The 14,693-nt window shown below is 35.1% G+C and overlaps 2 protein-coding genes across 4 annotated transcripts in view; one reads left to right on the top strand and one right to left on the bottom strand.

Annotated features, from left to right (window-relative positions):
* The window catches only part of LOC145662651 (uncharacterized), a 38,275-nt gene extending 25,428 nt beyond the window's left edge, over window positions 1–12,847 (bottom strand). Inside the window, exon 1 of the mRNA XM_081728445.1 lies at window positions 12,731–12,847. The gene's annotated coding sequence lies outside the window, so the exon portion shown is untranslated. The remainder of the gene's footprint in view (window positions 1–12,730) is intronic.
* The window catches only part of LOC145662650 (uncharacterized), a 293,979-nt gene that overhangs the window by 29,562 nt on the left and 249,724 nt on the right, over window positions 1–14,693 (top strand). The window contains exon 1 of one of the 3 annotated variants that reach the window (XM_081728438.1): window positions 12,442–12,819. The exons of 1 other annotated variant lie outside the window; for it this stretch is intronic. In XM_081728438.1, the coding sequence (XP_081584564.1) occupies window positions 12,519–12,819 (301 nt within the window). In that variant the 5' untranslated portion in view covers window positions 12,442–12,518. Of the gene's footprint in view, window positions 1–12,441; window positions 12,820–13,450; window positions 13,992–14,693 lie in introns of those variants that run through there. One more of the 3 variants, XM_081728437.1, reaches the window with a different exon arrangement.

The following is a 14,693-nucleotide window of genomic DNA, read 5'->3' as shown; positions in this document are numbered from 1 at the left end:
TTTAAACTTATGTGCTTTTTTAAATTCTTTACCTTCTATTTTTGGTTTCTTTGAGTTGTGTACGGTGTTATTACCATGTACTTTGTATTCTTTATATTAGTTCGCAGTCTTATTTTGTTAACCTCTTTCTCTAGTTGCATGGTTTTCGTGAATATTATTCCTCCTCTATATATGTTGTAGATTGCGGTTTGTAGTGCTATTATGAGCAACGTTGTGGATAAGCTGTCACCCTCTTTTACTCCTTTGTGGTACTTGATTCTTCGCTTAGCCTGTCTTCTATTTTTACTTTTGCTGAGATTTCCTCTGTCATTCGTGTTAGCTTTATCGGTTTCCCACGTATCTAAAATTCCTCCATGGCTTTTATTAGTTGTTTTCTGTTCACGTTGTCAAATGCTTTCTCATAATCCGTAAATAGGATATGTATTTTGTATCTTGCTTATTTTTTCTTTCAGTTTGACTAACTATAAAGTGATCAGAGTCGCAGTTATATATTTGTGTGATCTCCGTCTTTGTTTATAGTATTGTTATCTGGCGACTTCCATATTCGAAGATGTATTCTACTATGCGGAAACCAGTTTTTTTTTTTTTTAATGGTAATTATGTTTCATATTGCAAATTCTTTTAGTAGGTTTCGATTTTGGTGATCGTCTTCATGGAGTGAATATTTTCCAGTAACTTTGTCAAGCGTGTCTTTATTTCCTACTTTCGCATTGAGGTCTCCTAGAAATATATCTTGCTATCTTGTTACATGTTCTTTCCTCTTCTGTTGGAGCTATACTGATATTAAAGTTATATCTCTGAATTTTCCTTTGATCCTTAATGTGCATATGCGTTCATTTATTGGATTGAATTGCAATACACTTTTTCTGCTTTCTTTACGTATTATGAAGCCTGTACCATAGTGTCCTGTTCTTGTAGGTTTGCCACTGAAGTAGACTGTGTAGTTCTTTTTATCTATTCTTCCATGGTTAGGCCATCTTATCTCTTGAATAGTGGTGATCTCTATTTTGTGTTCTGTGACTTTGTTTGCTATTTCTTCCAGTTTTTTAACATTGTACGTTCCAGGTTGCAAGTATCAGGTCCGTTTTGTTCCTCCCGTCGTTTCCGTTCATCTGTTCTATCCGAGGCAATAGTTTTATTTTTTCTGAACACCTTGTTTTTACCGAGACAAGGTTGTTAGTCCTGCGTCCAGCCCCCAACCTAGAGGACCAGGAATTTTCTGTAAGGGTCCTCATCCCTTAGCGTTTGTAGGTCTCCTCCTACCGACTGTAAGGCAGCAGTGCTGATTTGATCCGTTCCTAATTTTTTCTATATCTATCAGGCCTTCCTCTATCCGGTACCTGGGGAGGCACCTGGTGGGAGTTCAGCTTCTCCCCCAGGTGTTATCTTTGACAAGGGACAAAAATTCCACGAAAATCGAGACTCGAACTGGTTGCATTCCTTTCTCTTCCACCATTCCTAGTTCACTATCCTGTTATGTAGATTCTTTGTACACCATGAATTCCTTATTTCAGTTTCGTAATTCCTGTAATATTATGTACAAATAATGTAAACAAGCATAAAATACGATGATCTCTAGCATAAAGCACTTGGCATCCATTTGTTGCAACAAGGTAGTGAACTAGGAATGATGGGGAAGAAACAGAAATATAACCAGATGGAATCTTCATTCAAGGCAGCTTACTACTCAGTTTAATAGATAATCGTTACATAAAAATTTCTGTTGAAGATGTATACAAGATTTCACAGTTTTCTGGTATTTCGCAATTGTTTTTTCTACAAGCTTACAAGTTATGACGATCTTTGATGGGATACATCTGAGATAACAGGATCTACAATGAATGTAGTGTAGGAGATGAAGGTAGCAGACTTCTGAAATAATATTTACTTTCTGTACTGATATAAGCACTGGCGCAAATTCCGGGAGGATGAAGTGGACATGTCCCCTCCAATCTTGGAACTGAGGAGGACTGTTCCCCCCCAATAATCCAATTTGAAATGTGTTTTTAAGGAGAAATTTGATGATTTTTGTCCGATTGCCACAAAGGAACGTGAGTTGAAATTGATGTCTCCCAGAATAAAACTCAAATAAGTCCGCCTCCCAACATTGAAGACAACTCTGATCCTCCACAACATTGTTTTTCAACTTCATAAATATTTTTGACATCGAAAAAATATATATATATATATATATATATATATATATATATATATGGGAACGGTCTTACCCCCCTCCCCCCAATGTTGAAGACATTTGCGCCGCTGGATATAAGGATGATACAATTTTTGTGTCAAAAGATCCAATATATTTAAGGCAAAAATGTTCTTGTAGGCCTTATATCTGGACAACTACATATAGTGTAGCTAAACCCAAACTGTCACTTAACTTAGTATGATGTGCTTATTCCGTAAAAAATACGAAAACTCGATTCAGGGGCCGTTCAGAAATTTTGTGGTCTCTGATTTAAAAACTAATTATTGGCCAAGATCGCAATGTTTTGACCCATTTTTTTGGATCATTCCTAAAATTCTTGTTATTTACAAACATGTATTCTGTAGCGTTCATTAGCAAAGAGGTGGAATCTAATTTTTCCGTCAAATTTTCATCCCTCGGGAAAAATGACAGACAGTAGTCACCGAAATATTGGCTAAAAAGATTAAAGAAGACGTACTAAGGAAAATATATATTATTTTTTTATTATTATACATTAACCCATTAAGGCCCAAATTTTGTTTTTAAATAAAACTCATCTGGTAGACGTGTTTCAGTGTTTTTAGTGAGAAAAAAAAGAATAAGATTTTTTCAAACCTTTTTAGTGATTAAAACTTCCAATTTATCTACGATCCCCAAATGGGGATCATGGCACATGTCGTGAATATATTTTTGTTGAAAACAATACGGGTAAATTTTTCTGTTACTAAAGATATTTTTGTTGAAAACAATACACTTACATTTTTCTGAGTTAGCTCTGCAGTTGTAAAGAAACCTGCATGTGAAAATATATTTATGTAAACGTACCTAAACAATAAAATATGCAGCTACCGGAAAAATACATGATAGGTAAAATGATGACATATAGTTTTATTGGTGGACATATAAGTGGAATAGCATCGAGATCTTCGTTGTCATTAAAATGAATGTACTTTTTAATATCCATAAACCGGTTTTTGATCATGCACTTTCAAACATAACCTACATTCATATGATCATCTTCGCACCAATATAACTGTTGTTGGGGGAGAACGTGATATCCACTAAAAATAAGAATACTAAAAAATTTACGAAAACTATCAGATGACAGAAAAAACGTGGTCATTACTCTGAAATGCGTACTTTATACTTTCTTGAACAATATACTTCAAGATTTCATCACTAAAAAATAGTTCAAACACTTGCACGGGAGTTTTCCCTTGCACACAAGATATGACCTTCTCACGATTGGTATTTCAAGTATTGGTCTGTTTAGGCAAAGAAGAATATTCACCGTCCTTCTTCAACCAGCGACATTTATACGAACTTGCTTTTTGCTTCTTGCGAGGAACTTCTGGACCGTTTGAAACACTTTCAGTTTAGTCACTACTAAACTGAGTGCCGCCCGAGGTATGAATCTCAACAAAATCAGGTACATCGCGCGGAGCTATATCAACTAATTCTTCATAGTCACCCTCCTCAATATCAGAAAGTTAGTCTACATTATCAGGAGGTAATTTGCAAATGTCAATTGGAGAATCGTCCTCTAAATCTTCATTTTCGAAGGAACCAAGATTAAGAAGCAAGTCTTCTACTTCTTTGAATGTCAAATACTTTCGACGACTCGTTTTGTTCACAAGGAAACTGATCAAAACTAAAACACACTAGTTGATTCTGATAACTGATTTGGCGTACATTAGACGAAAACACAAACAAAAGCACGAAAATAACGTCCATACTTCAAACATTAGCTTACAATCACTGTCTATCAGTCTAAATGAAATAATCTGGGAAGTGCTGCCACCTACAACACAACTTATCTGGTGCTGCCATCTATGATGCTATTTTCTGTCAATCTACCATATCTTCAAAACAGTGGTGGAAAATCACAGTAAAATTCAAGGAAATACTACTCTTTCCTAAACTTTACAAACAGGATAAAAAACAACACGCTATGGCCCATGACCCCCAAATGGAGATCAATGTAATTGCATATATATTTCAGATTGTAAGTATTGTCGAGCAATTATATTCAGTTTAGTGAAATGTAGAAACATTGTATGTACCCTAGTGTGAAACAAAAACACAAATCTACATTCATTGTAAACTTATTTATAAAATAAATTTATTGTGTATTTCCAAAAACGAAAATTTGAACTTGTTTTAATTTATTAGGACGTAAGTTATTATTTTGTGTATAATAATGTCAAATATTGGTTGCATACGTTAACTGTAATATTTAACTACAGACCAGAACAAACAAAACACGATACAAAGGTAAGAGGATTACAGAAAAAATATTTAATCACCGATCCCCAAATGGGGATCATGGGCCTTAATGGGTTAATATACAAGAACGTAAATAAAAAAATGAACACGTTAACATTTTATTGATCAACTATGCAAAAAGAAAAGAAGTGATTCTAGGTAATTTCACTACAATAAATTATTTTATACACTAAAAATCAACGTCGTTTTCCTTTTATGTTACAGACAGTGTGTTGATATAAAAAGATGTTTTCAGAAAATGATTCGATATATATGTGAGTGATTTAACTAACCTGTTGGGAAAGGTCAGAGAATAAGTGTGTGAAAACTGTTCTGGAAAACTCAGTAACTCTTTCAAGCACTGGGAAAAAGACACTTTTACTACCTACGTATGAGAAAAGCTTCAGTTCGTATTACGACTTTTCAGCAGCAATTTACTATACTGCGCCAACAAAAGAATTCCTATGGTAATTGTTTGAGAAATGTAAAAAGCAGGTCTAAGTACCCGTTAGTGTTGGATCTTAATTGAGAACCTGGATAAAAAGAAGAAAAAGTTATTCCTTAAAGGAACGACCTCACAGCAATTTCACTGTCGAGGTATTTTATTATGTGCTGTAAGCCCGCATAACAACTATGTAATACTAGTTGCATACAGACAAGACATTGTTAGAAGGAATCAGAAAGGTCCATAAATTTTTACACCCTTGATATTCCCCCCGAGCAGAAAATCGAGAAAACGGCTTCTTATGCGATTAGATCACACATACGCATGCAGTATTTGGTGAGTTTAGGTAACTCCTTTCTACGCAAAATGTTTGTGACAGACACATACACTCACATATTGTTTTATTCGTAGTAAGGATAAGCTTTAAGCAACCGTCGTTGCGGGTGGGTGAAAAGATAGGAAGAATAATAATATTCCATTACCCGGGCGTTTATCCTCGAATGCTATGTAAGCCCGCACAATCAATATGCACTGTTGGTTGCATATAGTTTTTTTTTTTTTAAAGGAATAGTGAGAAACGTGCATACATTTTGACCACCCCCTGAACGAAACATTAAAAGAAACGGCTTCGTACGTGATTAGATATGATGAGATCGATATTTGTTCTTGTTTGATGTTACGTCCTCCTCACACATTTTAACATCCCATCCATTGTAAACTTTTAGACCCCATCCGTTTTGGAAACACTGTGGACTACAAAGCACTATGATACATTAAATTAGAAAAAAGATACGAAAATTGTGGAATTATTTACAGGTTTCACTTAACAAACAGGACATTCAAACTAATAAGACGGAACATTTACAATTACGAGGAATTATCGATTTGGAAAAGGTGGCATGTGTGAGTTAAATAAAGGTCAAAATAAAACTTAGACGCATCAGGTAAGCTTTTCATAAGTATTGCCCTAGACATTATTATTTTTTGCGCTTGAATACATTTCGTCGGTAAATGTTCCACGCACACAGGCTCTTAATCTTCACTCACACTACGACACAATCTATAAGTATACCAACTATACTGGCAGTGTCTCTGCGTTTTCGGTATCCTAACCCTCTCTGTTACTCATTACCCTGCCTCTCACTAACTTTAACTTCAACTCTTGAGTAAATATATGTGATATAAATGGAAAATTGTAAATAAAATACGAGTTCTTAAAACATTAGAATACTTATTAAAAATACAAAATATATGAAAGTGATTTTATACTTCCAGAGTATACTTTTTGGGTGCACTATTTTTATTTTCATTAACATCTATATTCCGATAACGTAGAGAGTAACTTACATATGTGCGGAAAACATGCATCAGCCTGTACTACTAGGTAGTCACTCCAAGCCAGTTTGCAGGTAGGTCGGTTCAAGGCAAATGAAGTTGGATAATCCGAGCAATAGTGCATCCGTAGGAAAGGAAGATTTGTGTGCAGTTAATGTGATGCTTTGTATATATATGGAAATTATAAGGTGCAGTTTCCAAGCTGTCTTTCGAAACATTGTAATTTTACGGTTAAGATCACTGAATGCACATGAAAGAGGGATATGTTAAGATATCAATTTTCATCGCCGCTGTATTCACGCAAGTTGAGAAAACTGTATTTTGTGTTTAAAGCACAGAATGCCCCTTAGCTTCGCCGTACCCAGAATAGGAATAGGTCTTGCTTGTAGTGACCACTTAGCCCAGATTGGTGCGAATTTTTCAATAATTATTGTATATATATAATATGACAATGTGGGTAATGGCTATAGTTTTCTACGTAAATCTTCGTTTACTCTCATACCAATCGTCGCTTTGGGCTTGCATCCTGGGCAGCTGGCTTCGTTTTGACCTTGATGGAAATAGATACAATTCTTATGATACTGAACTTCACTCTTTGCTTACCTAAGGAGAGATTGATGTGACATTAAATTTATTTCCTCCAGTTGTCAACATATTATATTCCAATCATCAGTAATGTAGACACTGGGTTGGCCAAGCACAGAAATTGTGGTACAGTCATTGTAGTCTAAGGACTGGATTCAGGATTGATAGAATATACACTGGTTCAGGGAAAGAACTGAGTAGCGTAGTGGTTAACGTTTCGGTAATGCAAGCCGCAGAACTGGACGCGAATCCCTCCTCAGCCGTGCAATTTTTTGCTCTGAGTATCAGATCCTAGGATAGATTGGTTCGTGTTCTTCGCATGAGTATAGTTTTTATGGTATATCACGTTGCAGGCGTTATCAATTTTTAAGTAATTATTTGGGTATCCAAAAGAATATAACACAGTAGACTCTATTAGAATCAGGGTTGGCAAAAACCATGGTTTTTGTTTATACCAGTTTTTTTTTTTTTTTTTTTTTGAATAATTTGCTCTGTATTTATATATGAACAGAAACAAGTTTGTTTCGCTTTGGTGTTATTATGCAACAACCGGGTTATGCTGGAAGGGGTCACATAAGCTTAAAGCTGAATCCAAACCGCTTTTCTGCTTACATCCGGGAGATTGTCCTCCATTTAAACTCGAAACCAGGACCAATTAGTCACAGATGCGATACGTCTGCCGACTCACTTACGAAGAACTCCTGATAAAAATAAGTTGTACTTATCTTTACATACTTGTTAATATAATTGTCAAGAGTCATTTCAGAAGGCGAAAAAGACAAAACACCTGCACAAGTTAAACTATTATACAGAATTACATATGGACAATTTCAAAATACTGCAGAGTACAGAAGAACTAACTTAGTCCACTACGACTTTTATTAGTCCAAGTTAAGGAAATACAACGACTTAATTTGTGTATCAATAAGAAAAGTGAATAGAGATACGAATTATTTGAGTCCACTTTGGCTCTGACCCATTTATACATAAATAGATACCAAAGATACTTCTGATTTCAATAAATGTCTCTTGTGGGATTTGTATACCCCCCCCTCCTCAAAGTACGGCATTTCGATGTATCTTATCAATAGTTAAAATTATTAAAACGAAACAATATTTAGCATTTTTCTTTGATTGTAATTGCATAATTGCATAACAATAATAATAAACTATTAAAAAAAATCACGAAAGAAATTCATAAACTGATAAAAAAATAAAAATTGCTTTTGTAGTATAATCTCTTTGAGTAATGAGTGGGGGGTGGGGGATTTAGGTATGAATATAATACGAATAACATACGGAAGTGAAACGTGATAACCCACAAATGTGTCTTCATCAAGATTTTACAGACATTTACACTTTTACGAACATTTGTCGTTTTTTTGTTTTAAACTTTTTTTTTTTTTTTTTTTTTTTTTTTTAAAGCAGCTGGTTTAAACCAGTCAACCCTGATTAGAATATAATTTAAATTAAGGAAACAGATGTGAAACTGTTTTTCAAGTAAACGACAGCTCATGAAACTCTACAGGAAACATGTTAACACATTAACAAAGTGTGGATACTGCACAAAAGTTACTTGTGTACACTAAAAGGAACAGCTATATTTGAATGTAATATAGATGTGATACTGGTGCAGAATAGTAACTCATAAAAAGTGTAATTTTACGGTTAAAGTGAGTGAGTGCAGTAGGGTCAGTGAGGGTAATTATGAGACAGATTTCGCAACTTTTCCACGTTACTTAGCATACATTAGTTTTGAAAGCAGTTAAATTAGGCAGCAGTTTATGGTGCCAATAGAGAGTAACGATTTGCTGTCAAGAAATTTTTTGTCATCTCATAAGTTAATGAGTAAATGTCAAATTTGTGCTCTCTCATAATTTCCTTTCAGAAGAGTAATTATGAGACACTTGTCCCCAGCTTTCTGTATGTGATATTGAGATACGACGGAATCCAATTGTGATACAAAGACGTCTTCGTTATTTTGTGTTTATTACATAGAGCAGGGTTCCCACTCGTCCTGGAAATCCTGAAATGTCTTTGAATTGATTTTGTCCTGGAAACATTCTGGAAATGTCCTTAAAAATGCACTTCTGCCCTTGAAATTTGTATAAATACTGAATGTCAGATTTTCATAATTATTATGAAGATTTTAATTGACTGTTATTTTTGTTTGCTATTCCTGTTTTTGTGCTGAATAACAGTTTGTCATGATCCTGCATGTGAAGGTGGTTGGTGGGCTTTCTTTCTCCCAACAGGGTGGTTGGCTGAGAGAATTTTTCTCTTCTTTCATCCACTAGTCTGTCAAGCCATTCTTTGATGCTATCCTGCAGAAACTCTGCTCTGTACCAGAATCAGTCTATTTTCGCAGCAGTGCTTAATCTTCAGTAAAATTTCATATGGATGCTGTTTGTCACAAGGTCATATCTAGGTGAAACTCAATTCCTTGCTATGCCAAAGAAACTTTCCTGAATTGTGTAAACTGTTTAAATTAGGATTTCATTAGGAGCTCTCTAAAATTTATTTGTATGTTGGACCCTGAGAGGCTTGATTGTTTTTATACAAAATTGTTGGACGGTTTGGAAGAATTTAAAGTTTTGTTGCTAATCATAAATAAGCTTCTGGTTTTGTCTTCTGTCGAGCGAGGCTGCAGCATAAATAAAGATCTGTTTGTTGGAAATATGAAGGAGAAATCATTGGTTGGTTTGAGATTAGTGTATGATAACATTTCCCTTAAGACCTTACTTCAATCTACATCACGAAAGAAATGCTGTATCATGCCTTTCATGAAAGGCAGCGCTGGAGAAAATAAGGTCTGTTGAAAGAGAAAGTCAAGTGCAAAGCAAGGGGAAAAAGATAAATGTAAATGTACAGCAGCTACAAAGAAAAAAAAGGAAAGTGATGGAAACAAGTGAACCTTTGGAGACTAAAGCAAACCAGCTTGCACGTGAAGCAGTTCAGAAATCTTGCTTTTACAAAATCAAATGCTGTCCGTGGAGCAGCTTCACTAAAGAAGAAAGAGATTATGTCTATAGATGAGGAAATCACACAACTCCATACTCAGTTGAAAAAACTTATAATAGAATTCCTTCTTATCCCTTAATTATATCTGTCACACTGTCATGCAATGAAGATGTTATGTACGAAAAATAGATTCTTGTTTGTAAATTTGTTCGGTGCACAATTAAAATGTCATATAGAAAGAATGAAAATACATGTACTGGATGTGGGTGCATCGTGTGGCTATAAGGGAAATTGGGAGGCCATCCCTCCCCCAAAGAAGCAGCACATTACGCTTCGCTTTGTGTATTTAATTATTGTGTATTAATACTGTACTTGCATTAATATTCAATGCATAAGCTACTGTACTTTTCATTTCACTGTTGTGAGTTTTGAACCTACAGTTGCAATCCTGTTATACCTTCCTATTTCGAAGTCCTGGAAAATTGGTGATTTGTCCTTGATTTTTTTTTTTTTTTTTTTTAAAGAGAGTGGGAACCCTGATAAAGATATACAAACATTTGGCTGTTGCAAGAAAATAACTTAGAAAGGAAGCGGGAATAGCTGCTGATTTTATTTTAATATTTTTGTAAGTTGACTATAATAGCCTATATTAGATATTTTCAGGTTACAAAACAGCCCTATGAAACAAATTTAGAGCAAGTTCTAGGCTGTTCACTAAAAAGCAACTTGAGCTACGAATTTTTTTTTATATATATTTTAATATATTGATATGCATCCTAGGCTATTTTCAACAAAATGATGTGACTGCCTGAACTACAGAATACAGCTTGATTGAAGCTTAACATACAAGAATACAGAAGCAGATACCAAGTATTTTTCAAATTCCTTAATCTAGCATGCGTTTCATAATTACTCTTCCTATAAGCAAAATGAGATACAACAACAAAAAAACTTTGTAACTCGGAAACGGAAGCCCAAGGGAAACAAAGCCAGGCTTCCATCAACACCCACTGGTTTTACAACAGTGATATTACTACACGAGTAGATATAAAAGTTAATGGTAGGATCTGAAATTTCAAAACAACTTGTTTTGATTGAGTTTGTTTAAAAAATTAGTACGGTACATCCAAACTTTTGTAAACAAAAATTTAAAAATGTAGACAGAGCATTTTGAAGGATATTGCTAAATGTCTGTACTCTATAGTGGTTGAAGATAAATGAGGAGTGTCTTATAATTACCCTCACTGACCCTATATGAAAGACGATTATCTCTCTAGGATATTGATTTCCAGTCAGAGCACTTCTGCATAATGTAAGAAACTTGTTTTATGTTTAGAAGTATAATGTTACAAGTGCCAAATTATTAGAAGGACTATACTAGTTTTAAAATAAATGAGTGCATGTTAAAGAAGACTATGTAAGTACTAATTTCCACCGGCGGTGTATTTCTGCACGATTTAGAATATCTTTATTTTATGTTTACAAATAGTTATGGGGCGTATGTTTAGCAGAAGGGGTTCAGCTATTTTTTTTCTAAGTACTATTACAATTTCCGTGATTTCTGTTCACATTAGATTAGTTTAGTGTAGGTTAAATTACGTTAGTTAAAAAAAGTTACAATTTCGCTGATTTCTATTCATATTAGGTTAGGTTAGGACACGTTTGGGTTCGATTACGTTAGTTAAAAAATATTAGCTGATTTCAGTTCATATTAGGCTAATTTAGGTTTGTGTAGGTTAGATGACGTTAGGTTAGTGTTAACTACTTACATCATCTTCATTGTCAAATCTCTATCCACACTCTTCCCTCAACTTCAATAATCCGTGTCTACAAACCTTAATATTTCTTCTTCATTACCAACATAAGTACGTACCGGTAGAAAGCTGAAAATGGAAATGTCACATCCGATACTCGAGGCCGCCATATCTGAGAACGACTAACTCTTTGAATCGTTGTATTCGTATTTCTTTGCTGTCTTCCGGGAAGTAGATACAAAATGTACTTTTATTACGTTCTCAAAGGAACAAATCAATTATGCTTGCCTTCCTATAACTCATTTCTTCTGTAAATCTTGTATGTTTACCTGGTCCTTGACCTCTTCTGCTAACCATAGCCCATACTTACTACTGTCAAACATTTAGAAGTGTTTTTACCAATGTGACCCTCCATCGCTGACGCACCCACTCCTACGGACGCACCCCTTGCGCAAGGCCCTGACTTGATTAGATGGCATTGTTACTTTTAAAGAGTTGGTTTGTTTATTGCGCAGTAGTTTTTATGGCGTACGTGCGGACGTGTATTTATACCGGTAAGAAGTACATCAATTTGTACGCATATTATCAATCTGGACGGAATTTTTCAGGTATGTGCCAGGGTGTTAACAGTCCGGAAGATCATAGGACATCATTTGAAGCAGGAATAATGAAACAAAAATGTTTTGTGATTTGACAGACTATTCTGCATCTGCACCAATTGCAGTATGGACATATAGATGCTTTGTGCAAAACATTTTTAGACTAAGAGAAAACTGATGGTATTGGAAGTCGAAATATAACAATATCGCGACAATCGCTTTCGTGCGATTCGCACTGCGAATGAGCGAGCGATTAATCGCTATCTTCGTGTATTTTCGCTCGCATAGTAGTTTCAGCTCGTGTGATCATCGCATAACATTTTCTGTTACGATTTTGTAAATACATAACTTAATACAGTTTCGGATATACAACTAAGACTATGCCGCGACATAAAAATGTAACTCCGCATCTCCGTGTTGAACAATTTAAGCAACACGGATTTTTCTGTCCAGAGCCAAACGTTGTAATTTGCAAGCTATGTCGAGTTACAGTGAATTGGGAGAAGAAAGATAATTGTGTCAAACATTGTCGAAGTCGAGAGCATATTCGCAATTTATTGAAAAAAGGATCACTTAATGTAGAAGAGCTTACCGTTTACTCGTATAAAGATCGTAGCCGGTCTGCACGCGAAGATCGGGAAATACACTATGTTCCAGTGGATGCTAACATAAAGCAGGAAGGTACGTAATATACACGAAAAAAGTATTATTTTAATAGGTATATCATTGAACTAATTCAATTGAAATTATTTATTTTTATTGTTAGTACTGTGTTTCCACCATTGACAAAAAGTTGTTTGCGAAATTACAATAGTTCGTATTTGATATACGTAGTACCGGATGTCGGATGATAATTTGTTGTAAACAAATGTAGGACAGTGTTCAGTGAAAAAATACGAATATCTCAGTCATTACAAACTGAGAAATCCATATATTAAGAAAGAAATAAAAAAAAGTACACATGTATAATATGTAACTTCGCGTACAATACTGTATCATTTAGTTCTGTCTCCTCTCTCGCCCCTTCATGCCCTATGTGTATGTGTGTGTGTGTGGTGCGGCATGAGAGAGAAAGATGGAACGTAGAAAAATATAAAGCCATGTTGCCAGCTGTTGTAAATATCAAACCAAATTTATTGTGTCATGAGATAAATTTTACCCTCACGCGTTGTATATTAACTTAAAAATAATACATCTATGCGGTTACTTCAGTATATGGCAGTAAACGGACAGTCAATATATTTGGCAGCTAGTGAGAAATAAATTGGCCAACATTGTGTTAAGCCGCCACAGCAAGATTAGCTGAGCGTAGCAGTTCTCTGAAGCTCAGGGAAGTATTAAACGGTATCGTAACAGTACATGCAAGGTTATACGATAAAGTTGAAAATTTGTAATAATTCGATCTTTTAATTACGTGATACATTTCATTTATCACACAAAAGAAATGTCTTATAAACCTAGAAGTGAGAATTTTTCGGATGTTGAAAAGAAGGTTCTTGTGGATCTAGTGTTGCAATATAAGGATATAATAGAATCTCAGCAAGGCGGGAGCCATGCAACTGAGAATAAAGATTTAGCGTGGAATGAAATAGCTGTGAAATTCAATCAGTACTCTCCCAGACTGTCGACTAGAGATGCCCGTCAGCTTAGAATTTGTTGGAAGAATTTAAAATTTAAAGCAAGAAGATATGAAGCATTGCGCCGACAAAAAGAAGAAAGTGAGACTGAAATGACTGAAGTTGTAGAATGTGATCCATTATTCGATAAAATTAGATTAATTTGCAGTCAATCATCGGAGAGTGATGGGCCTAGTACATCCTTGCTACATTCCTCGCGTGTTCGTCGTCCTCAAGGTAAGTTGGAAGTTCAGCAAAGTGCATGCGTAATCCGCTGGGTTAAGTTCTGGCACTGCTATGGGGTTTTCGAGCGGACCTGCAAGGAGCATGATAGGAATAGAATGTAACTGGGAAGATAGCAACATGCGTGTTATTGCAGTTTTACACTACATAATGGTTTAGTAGTCATTATGTCTCGGGTTCCTTTTAAAAAAGTTTTTGATTTTAACACAGAATTTCATTAACCAAACGTAATGTGAATGTTTCGATGCGCATAATCGTAATTGTGAGAGCATCCGAAACAAAGCTGCGTTGAACGTCTCTGTCGCTCAACAGCTGTGGGGATGATGCAGGACTGCCAACTAAGTAGCTGGCGATTATTGTGCACAATGATCAAAATTATGGTATTTTATAGGGTATTATGGTACGCATCAAAAATTAAGCGTGATAACCCCCCTTTGCTTATTAGTCAGTTGGAAAGCTACTTATTCTCGAGCTCTATTATTATTATTATTATTATTATTATTATTATTATTATTTTGGGACAGTACCATGAACGTCGTTTCTTTTACGTATTGGTATAATAGCATCTGAACGGAATAATTTATCTCATGCTTATGATGCACTAGATCACATGCTTAGATGCTACATTGTGCAGTAAAATTAAAATAACTAAAATACTCACTGATAGAACTCGAGATATAGTTCAAATCACTTTAT

The sequence above is a fragment of the Thermobia domestica genome, chromosome 10 (genome assembly GCF_964235325.1).
Source record: "Thermobia domestica chromosome 10, izTheDome1.hap1.1, whole genome shotgun sequence".
NCBI classification, from domain to species: domain Eukaryota; kingdom Metazoa; phylum Arthropoda; class Insecta; order Zygentoma; family Lepismatidae; genus Thermobia; species Thermobia domestica.
This window is presented reverse-complemented; position numbering and strand designations above follow the sequence as displayed.